This window comes from Rhamphochromis longiceps, linkage group LG2 (genome assembly GCF_057381845.1).
Source record: "Rhamphochromis longiceps isolate RC_006_pf linkage group LG2, R_longiceps_female_GT1.1, whole genome shotgun sequence".
NCBI lineage: Eukaryota > Metazoa > Chordata > Actinopteri > Cichliformes > Cichlidae > Rhamphochromis > Rhamphochromis longiceps.
The window spans coordinates 6,636,018-6,646,708 of record NC_140558.1 but is presented as its reverse complement, the minus strand read 5'-3'; the positions used below and the strand labels follow the sequence as shown (position 1 = coordinate 6,646,708).

The window sequence follows — 10,691 nt, the reverse complement described above, 5'->3', positions numbered from 1 at the left end:
TTTTTAATAAAAGTTTTAATAATTTCCAGCTGGGCATATTTTTTTTGAATGGCAGAGAGCTGTTGTAGCCATAGAGATGACAAATAAGTGTATACAGGTAAGCTGGTGACAGTTATTTGTTTATAAATGTCAATTAGTGTACCAATGGAAATGAGATATAGCAAGCCTTTTATTCTAATAGTCGTGCAATACTGTTTTTTTGTCTTAACAGTCTCTTTTGTTGTGGAGTTCCTGACAATAAAAATCACTGCTGAGCAACTGTGAGGAAAGTAAAATAGTAAGTAAAGTTTTTTTTCTGCCAAATGCGCACTGGTTCAGTAGATACTCACCTACATATTTAAAAAAAAAAAAAAAAAAGCCATCCTAGTCAAACAATTGGACCTCAATGGCCCTGAGCGGCTGAAATCCCAAGCCCATTCTTTTCCTTAATGTCATCCTGTGCATTTCCTGATTCTCTCAACTACCCTTGTTTGGGATGTTACGAATATGTCACATAATTTAATCAAATTAAATAATAAAAATAAAGTCAAATTCAAATGGGTGGCGGTAGCTCAGTGGGTAGAGCAGGTCGCCTATTGATTGGAAGGTTGGTGGTTCAATCCCTGGCTCCTCCAGTCTGCATGCCAAGTATCAATTGCCCAAGTTGCTCTCCAATGCATCTGTCGGAGTATGAATGTAGTTAGAAAGCACTCAGTTTAGAGAAAGTGCTTGTAGATTGGTTGAATGTGTCATGTTGTATAGAGTGCTTTGAGTACTCTGGGAGAGTAGAAAAGTGCTATATAAGAATCAGTCAAATACTATTATCTAAGATTTATGTCTGTCTAACTGTACCAATCACCCCCTTGTTTTTCCAGCCTCTGCCACTAGGTCATAATTATGAGGCCCTTCATTGCCCTATCTATTAATATCCTAAATGTTTATACTCTTTTTAATCCTATGGAATATTCAATGTGTCTCACCCATTGAAAAGAGCTTCAGTCAAGTCATTGATGGGAATCATTCAGTTTGCATATTAATCCATTGTTATTATCATTATTAGCTTTTTGTCACTGATAACAGATTCTGTTCCCCAGATTTTACTTGCCTGGCTTTAACAGGATTCATAGGGAGCATGTTTTCTTAATTTAAGAAATTATTTTATGAAGTATGTCCCCCTATCTGCTGTGATGGCTGTTACCGTTGCTGGTCATGCACACATGCACTGTTACATTTTGAGGGAAAAAGACAAAAAATAAAAATAAAAAAAAATACCAGAACTAATCCTTTTAAACTGCAAAGAATGTAGACACTAACAAGTGACTAAACTGAGGGTAAATATGAACTGCTGAGATGAACGAACTTAAATGAAATTGAGTTTACTGAGGTGAGGTTTTGTTGACAATACAAACATGTACATGTACCTCTACCATTAGACAGTTACATAAGTTAATTTGTTTGTGTGCCTGTGTGAATGTGTGTATGTGGTGGTGTTTCAGTCTTAGAACATACTGACAGCACTGTATGTTGTGTTTCCTGCTTTCTGGTTGATGCTTTAATGTCATTGTACCCCTCATTAGTATTTTCCACAGGCGTGAGCTTGGGCTTTGTGCCATTTGCTTCAAATTCCTGCCCCACGCTGACACTATGGCTGTTTTCCTGCAGGGGCCACATTTCCTGCCAAGTGAGCGATGGATGATGAGCTGGGTGTCTGCTAAGGAGGGGCCTCCTCTGCCTGTAGTTAGCCCACACCTGCACAATAGTCTCTTTGAAAGGCCGTGTTGTTAGTGTGTAAAGGATGGGGTTAAGTGCGCTGTTGATGGGGAGAATAAATATGACCACCCAGGAGCTGATGGTACCTGTCAGAGAACAGAGAAAGAAATACAATTACAGTGTTAATTACTTAGTCTGTCTAGATTGTTACATTTAACAACTACTGACATCACAAATTAAAAATGATATACAAATAGTATCCTTAACCTCAAAATAAATTGTCATCATGCATAATCTAATGCATAATGGCATTCTTATGCAGTAGTAAAACTTATGGGAAACACTTTAAGAAAACACAGAATGAATCCATATTGGGAGCACTTTGCTCCGTTTGACCTTAAAAGGCAGGACTTTACAACCTGATGCTTTGCAAGAGAATGTATCTGTAGCCAGCTCTGATTCACTGTAATCAATTTAAAAAATCATCTAAAACACATCACGTGGCATTTAAATGTATTCTTAACCCACTTCTCCCCCCAAAAAACCAGTTACTTCATCACACACAAATCAGCAACACATTATCACTTTCTTTTGCCAAAGACGTGTGATTACAAACTGCTAATGACCTGGTCAATGATGATGTCACAAAAAAAAAATCAAATGAATAATGAATAATAAAATGAAGCCTGTCATGAATAATCTTAAAGCAAAAATCAGTAAAACAGTAGGATATTAAAAAAAAAAAAGTCATTAAAAATAATAAAATCTATACACAGGTAATCAGTCACATCCATCATCGTATCCATGTGGCATTAGTTAAAAGTCTAGCAGCTACATTCTGCTGAACCCTTATAAAGACCTGCCTGCATTCATCAAATCATCTGCTTCTTTTAGTGAGTTGCAGCAGACACAGCTGAGTTAAGAGGCCAAAAATGTTGTAGAGGCAAACTGTGAGGCTAATTAGGTAGTATTTTACTCAAAATGCTCTTTTTCATCAAAGTGTTTGTTTAAATGCTTGTCATTCTTTTACTGTACCGGGAATCTCCACCTGCAGCAGCGAGAGGATCTTGAGGATGAAAATGGGGATCCAGCAGAGGGAGTCAGTAATGACGATAGAGAAGAATCTTTTGGCAATGGTCACCTCTTTTTTGATGTGGTTGCTATATTTAGTGGTCTGAGTGCCTGTTCTCTGGATGTTATAAAACATACTTGCATAGGAGAGGACAATGATGAGGAATGCCACCAGGTTAAGACCTATGGAAAGATTTCATACAAACAAGTTTAAATTTGCAGTACTTGAATGTACATGTATAATAAATCTTTGCATCCAGAGCAAATAAATAAATGCAAAACCCCCCACATATAAAACACATATACTAAATACAGAACCTGTACTTTTACAGTTACCTTTGGAGAAGAAGTAAAAACAAAAAAAACAAAACAAGTGAAAACATGAACAAAAATCTTCAAAGCACTGTTTCAAGAACAAATCCTCACCCAGGAAAATAACGACGGAGTAAACGTGAGCCCATAGAGTCTCTGGTTGTTCAGAGTGCAGTGGAAAGCAGACACCATTGGTCCCGTAAAAGTTGCGAAACAGCCCCTTGCAAACTAATGGGAGGAAGGCAATAATAAAACCAAACACCCATATCCCAAGAAGGATGGTGACAGTTCGTCGCCAGCCAGGAGTCAAGTACTGGAAAGGGTAGACTATGCAGATGTATTTCTCCAGCGTTAGATATGTGAGGAGCAGGACAGATACTTCAGTGGACAGCATGGCCAAAGAGCCAATGACCTGACACTGGCTGCTATCCATCCACGCCTGGGCATGCCGGTTGTACTCGCCTCGAAACTTTAGGTCATATGCACCGATCATGAAGAGGTAGATGCCCATCAACCCATCTGCACCTGCGAAGAAAAAGCAGCTGATTTACAAATTACTTATGAGATTTTGGTATAAGATTACATCCTGATATTTCTGGAGTATTTGGCTGAACATATACTGTAGCTATAACGATGTATTTGGGCTGCTTTGCTTCAGAAAATGTAGTTTCATTACTTTAGATTAATTAAGAAATGTGAGCACAATGTCAGTTGGACTTATTTTAACACCAAATAAACACTGCAGTGCTCTGAAAAAAAAGACAAGTTCAAAAATTGGTCAACATGAAAGGATTGAATCTGTAAGAAGGAGATTAATGATAACATGCTGACAGCAGCCACTCAACCTCGGAAATCCATGCATATTAAGAGGAACCAGGGATACTATAGGCTAACATCAGTCTTTCATGCGGTCTAAACTGTTATGAAAAGGAAATGAATGATATGATCAGTTTGAAATGGTGCAAAAATAGACCCATTAGCATTCTTGCTGAAACTCTTGAGGAAAAGGAGTAGCGGCTGGGCTCATTTTAACTTAGCATTAAGACTTTGAATAGGAAAAAAAAACTAGCTCTGTTCTGTTCAAGGGAAACAAAACTGACACATTAACTAGAGAACTCAAGGCAAAACTAATGAAAGAGAAACAGAATAATGTATGTTCAGTGTTTTAAACTAGAATGCTGATTTTATGTTCTTCTACTCAAAGAGGAAGGTTCTTCCGAGTTAAATTTTACTTGAGGGGAGAATGATTTATGATATCACAGCTAGTTAGAAGCCAGTTTTGAAGAAATCGACACACACTTTAAATGTTGCGTATTATTAAAGAACATGTAAGGGATACCCATTCATCCATCCATCCTGTTAACCGCAGTTTAGGGTCACAGGCGTGATGGAGCATACAACAGTGCTGCATATTTATAGATTCTGAACAAAAATGAAACAGCTGAGTTTTACACTTGAATTTCAAAACTTTTAAACATCTTATCTAAACCAAGAAATGTTCCAGGAGTTTGAGGATTAACATTTAAATGCAATCTAAATTCTGACATGTAAAATGGGGAAATATTTAATATTGCAGAGTATTCTTGGGTCTCTCAGTCTAATTTGAAAAAAATAGGTCATGTTATTCATGTTAAAAAAAGGTTCATTTCTTTCAGTTGTATCTTGTCACGATCCGCAGTGGCAGACTGAGTGGAGAGTGTGTGGAGGACTCAGACACAGGCGAAGACACGAAACTGAGTTCAAACGAAAAGTGAGCCTTTATTTTGGCTGATGACATGGCGGTCAAACAAGGCGGAAGCACAGTGACAATGACAGTATCTGTTCCATTAAAAAAACATTCAAATGTAATACAAGTGGATTTGATCTATTCATGAGAAACCTTTTCAAATACAGTAAATGAACTTGCAGACATTGCTCAAGATTTCCAGCAAAACACAACTAAGCACACTGCAAGTATCAGTGAGCAACATTTTAATAGGATGAAACACAGTATCAACTAATGGAGGTGTCCAAAGTCAAATTGATTTTATCCAAAGTAAAGAAGGGCTTTTTCTGTGTGAAATGATGATTAGAGTAAAACCTTTGAAGAGGTTATGACATTTTACATGCACTGGTAAAACTGCTTATTTACATTCAAAGCACGATCAAATGGAATTAGAGTGACCGGACTATAAGAAGATCAATAATAAGGCTCAGTAGACTGAGAGTTGGGGAAAAAAAATGAACACATACAGATTTTGCTATAGAAGAAAAAGCAAGACTCCAATCAGCATAAGTGCATTAGTATTAGTTCCTATAACAGTTGGGGGATATATTAACATTCACCAGCATTTCTCTGATTGGAAAAAGTGTTCTATTTGCAACAGCAACACTTCATTTATCAGAGACATCTTTTGGTTTTCCTGTTTTTAGAAAATAATTTATTCAGCAGCAGAATAATGACCACAATACAAGCTTTCCGAGAGCTACGAAAGAAAAAACATCAACTGTCACTGATTTTGCTCTATAAGCCACCCACCTTCATCCCCATGGAACGTTTGTGGGGGCATTTGAAGACTAAGAAAACTTTCTCGATAAAACAAGAAACTTTTTGGGGATGTTGTGAGATGGTATAATATGGGATATGAAGTTTTGTACAAACCTGTAGATTCCAGGGTTCGAAATATTCATGTGATTACAAATGTAAATATAAGCTGCGGAGCCAATATTTTTTATGATAAAAAGTCTAAACAAATACAAACTATAGGTATCATCACTAGACCTACTAGAGTTTCTGAATCAGAATCAGAATACTTTGTTAATCCCAGAGGAAATTATGTGGTCACAGTTGCTCCAAGACAGTAAGAACAGTAACTAAATAAACTAAAGTAATTACTACAATCTATATTACAATATTATAAAATATAACAAAATACCTCTTATGCAAATAGCTCCAAATTATAAACATCCCAGTATATTACACAAATAAATTAGTTGACACTGAGGTGCCCTTCTTGTTAAGACTTTGACCCCTACTGTACAACATTTTTCTTTATATAAACGTTAGAAAAAGCAACATTTAAAGCCCAAACCTCAAATTTGTGTTGCTTAGTTAAGTTCGTTTTTCAGTGTGGAATTTGATTGTCACCCCTTGCGACAACTGATGAAAAATGCACTTCACAGCCTTCACTCAAGAAGAAGTGGGTCTCTTTGTTAGGTTGCCGTAATGAGCCCATTACAGCTTGCTGCAAGTAAGGTGAGGAGGACAATGCACTCAAAAACTTGTGCGTACCCCCTCGGGCAGAAATTCTTGAGAGCATGTAACTTTCTCTTCAAAACTAACAAACTAACACAAGGTTATGTTTGTGAAGGTTCTCAGTCATCCAGGTCATCGTAGTCAAAGGAGCTTGCCTTTCCTGGACTGCGCTGTGCACATTGAAGAGAATGGCAACCACAACATCGAAGTTTACCGGAAGCCCACACACACGGACCAGTACTTCCTCTTTGACTCCCATCACCCTCTGGAACACAAACTTGGAGTAATTAGGACCCTACACCACCGGGCAGAACATGTTCCCTCTAAGCCTGAAGGGAAAAAGAAGGAACACACCCATGTAAAGGAAGCACTCAAAACATGCGGTTATCCTAATTGGGCGTTTATAAAGTCAGCAAAGATGCACAGAAAAGAAGATCAGACACCAGCGAGGGAGGATAAGAAGGACAGACTCAACAACATTGTCATCCCCTATGTAGCCGGTGTGTCAGAAAAACTCAGGAGAGTTTTCTCCAAGCATGACATCCCGGTGCATTTCAGACCCAGCAACACACTCAGACAAAAACTGGTTCACCCGAAAGACAAAACTCCTAAACACAAACTTAACAACGTGGTGTATGCTGTACAGTGCAGCGAGGAATGCTCAGACCTCTACATTGGAGAGACCAAACAGCCACTTCACAAGCGCATGGCACAACACAGAAGAGCCACCTCCACAGGACAAGACTCAGCAGTCCATCTGCATCTAAAGGACAAAGGACACTCTTTCGAGGATGCCAATGTTCACATTTTGGACGGAGAGGACAGATGGTTTGAAAGAGGAGTGAAAGAAGCCATCTATGTCCACTGTGAGCGACCATCTTTGAACAGAGGCGGGGGTTTACGACACCAACTCTCTGCCATCTATAATCCAGTTTTGAGATCCCTTCCCAGACGCCTTAACGCCCACTCACATCCTGGGCCATCTGACCTCAGGAATTCGCATGATAAGGTGGGGCCAGGTTTCACAATGAACACACCCGAAACTCTGGCTGATTGGGACCCACACCCATTTTCACACCCTGGCTCAGGCGATTAGAGGATCATCAGGGGGTCCTTTTGTCCCTCTGTGGGGGGTCACTCCTACTAGGTTTATATCTGGGACTCTCCACCATTTGACCTTAGAACTGAAGAAGCTTCTCGGATGAGAGGTGAAACGTCTTCAAGCAACTTAAAGAAGTCCAGACGCTTTTCTTTGCAAGCTCCTTTGACTAACAAAAGGTTAGAAGTTCAAAAAGCAAGCTGAGACGTTATACATCTGTCTTAAAAGACTGTTCAATGTGCAATCTCCATCTCTTGGAATAATTGGAATTTGATATACAAAACATGACTATGCATCGTACACCAACCATTGTTTCATGCTTGAAACTCTTGGAGAGAAAAAGAACTGAAATTAAAAGATAACTACCAGCCCCATCTGTTATTTTCTTTTATACCTACTTTCAATTCTGTTTATCACAATGTTTTTTTCTTAAATTTGTGATTTAATTCACAACTTATATCCTCTGATGAATTGCCCACTGCTTCATCAGTCATGGATTAAAAGCGCTATACAAATACAGGCCATTTACCATTTACCATTTATTTCTTTGATAGTTTGGTGAATTCATTACTCAAATCCTCCTCCTTAGTCCTGTTAGTCCTGTTAGTAATTCTTTTGATGCTGAATCAGACCAAAGCTCTTTAGAAGGCATTAATTGTGGACCTGGAATAAAATAACTAAACATTGCTTTTAAGTTTTCTTTTGTATGTTTTGGGGTTTTTTATGTTATAATGTGTCATAGAAAGATTGTAAGGGTACAAAAATTAAACTTGCCGACTGTGTGATGGGGCTCCTATATAGTCACTAAAAGATCATGAATACTTTGGCTTTCTTAGGAAAAGGCAATGGCTGATACAAGCATAATTAATTCATGTCAAGTCTTGTTCCAGTTCTAAGTACGGATGACTCAACACTTTCATGTTTGTACTTTGTTATTGGTTCATTTCTTCCTTGACTCTTTCCGCTCCTTTAATAGCCATATTAAAAGCAATATGCAAACACATCCTGCTTGCATTAAGATACTCTTTTTAAACTCTTCAGCTAAAGTAGCAAAGAATAAGTCATATTTAAAATGCTTTACTTTTCTCATCATCATAAGCTTCATTTTTGGCTTTCTTTGGCCAAAAATCTACTTGCTAATGAAAACAGTTCTCATATCACATTCACACACCAGTGCACTCCACAAAAAGACTGGATTTACTTTTCCACTGTGTTTGAAACCACAAAACACGTGAACAGCTTTTTACTAACAGCTCTGGCTCTGGCTCAGGACATCAGTTGCGACCGGTTACCGGTAAGGGGAGGAAGATAGGACAAAGACATGCTGTGGGAGAAAGCCAAAGATTAATAATAACTAAAGATTACATGTCACCTGATCCAGCCCTTACTATATGCTTTATCAAAAAGAAAGATTTAAATCTAATTTAAACCAAGTCGGATCCTCTTTAGCCTCCAGAACGGCTTTACTTTGTTGTGGCACAAACTCAACATGATGCTGGAAACATTCTTCAGAGTTTAGGCTGTACCAACATGATAGCATCATACCAGATTTGCTGCTGATTTGTTGGCTGCACATACATGATGCGGTTTCCCCATTCCAGTCCCAAGGTGCTCTAACAGACTGAGATCAGGTCACTGTAGAGGCCATTTGAGAACAAGTGAACTTACTGTCATGTTCAAGAAACCAGTTTGAGATGTTTTGAGCTTTGTGACATAGTGTGTCATGGGCTGTTATCCTTTTGTGAGTAGATAAAAGAAAATGCTAAACTGTGATCATAAACGGGTCGGCATAATTAGCAACAATGATTTGTGATTTGTTGTGCACTTAGAAATGCACGTCTAGATACCTTGGTTATAGCGAATGTCAATTTGAGTCAACCTGTCTACATGCCTTGAGCTGCTGCAATTTGATTGGTTGATTTGTGTTAACAAGCAGCTGAATAGCTGAACCCATCAAAGTGACTGGCGAGTGTAGTTCAGCTGTATCTCAGTCAAAACTGTTTTTTGCCACTTAGTATGCATCATATATAAAAGCAGTTTTATGACAAGAGTTAAGTTTGAATATATATTTACTATTTTTACATATCATGTTAATCATGTCTTATCTTAATGACTTTTTATTTCTTTGGATGATGAGAATATCTTATCTAATCAACTGCCAGCTTTTTGCATTTAGTAGTATTCATGAGGATTGCCAGTGTATTTAATATTAAACCTTTATTATTGAAACATGGTGATAGGCACGGTGGAAACTAATTTCATGCTTTGTGCTGTCTTTGACATTCAAGGCTATCAGAAGGACACAGTGTTGGAAGAATATGTCAGTTGTAATCTAGAAACTGCAACAGCAAACAATAAAATCTTTGTAGCCAGTAAAAGTTATATCCTAAAAGTTATACGAGTTTTCCACTTTAAATGTAGTAACGTGACTTACAGCAGAGGGAGATGATGCACATGGCATGTAGTTTGTTCTCTGAGCGAATGTACGACCGCATGCAGATGACGAAGATATTGCCGAAGCAGGTGGTAGCAGACACAACCCAGACGAAGACCCTCAGCACAATATTGGCCAGTAGGTTCTCAAAGGATGAGATTCCATCAGTGTTGGGCTTACAACTACGCACATGAGGAGCATAGCCACAGTACTGGAATTTCTTGAAGTAGCTGTAATCACGCAAAAAAAGTGTAAGGTTAAGCAACAGACAAAAGGAGATTGTTTATTTGAACCAAAAAGGTTCCGGGTCAATCAAGGCAACAGGAAAATTCCACACTGTAAATGTCTTTTCTTTTTATACATACTGGCAGGTGCAGAAATAAGAGAGAGGAATAAAGCAAGAAGGGGTATTCTGGTGATCTGAAGTGCCAATTTTATACGGAAATAATAGCACCCGAAGCTGTGAGACTCTAAAGGTGGTAAACCTAATCAAGAAGCCAACTTAAATTAAAATGAGTGCTTTTGTCTTTTGTCTTTCTACCCAGGTGGAGACCTGCAAAAGTTTAACAGTAATCATTTTATCCAAAGAAAGAATTAAAGGGTTTATTCAGCTGAATTATCTGCCCATCTCCCACCATCAACCCCTGTATAGAAATTGACATGTCATTTATGGTCCTTACTAGGGCTGGGCCATATCATACCGTTCACGGTAATACCGGTGTAATATTGGGCAAAGATAAGAAAATGAAATATCGCGATAGAATATGGGTAAAATGCGAATGCGCAGTGCCTTTGTTTTCATACACACATGGCGGAAAAAGCATGCTGGCGACGGAAAATGAGAAGGACGA

At 38.3% G+C, this 10,691-nt stretch overlaps 1 protein-coding gene across 1 annotated transcript in view; it reads right to left on the bottom strand.

The window, feature by feature from the left end:
- Positions 1–1,416: 1,416 nt before the first annotated feature.
- The window catches only part of rxfp1 (relaxin family peptide receptor 1), an 89,049-nt gene continuing 79,774 nt past the window's right edge, over positions 1,417–10,691 (bottom strand). Inside the window, 4 exon segments of the mRNA XM_085416036.1 lie at positions 1,417–1,835; positions 2,725–2,943; positions 3,187–3,597; positions 9,841–10,070. Coding sequence (XP_085272162.1) covers positions 1,417–1,835; positions 2,725–2,943; positions 3,187–3,597; positions 9,841–10,070 — 1,279 coding nt within the window.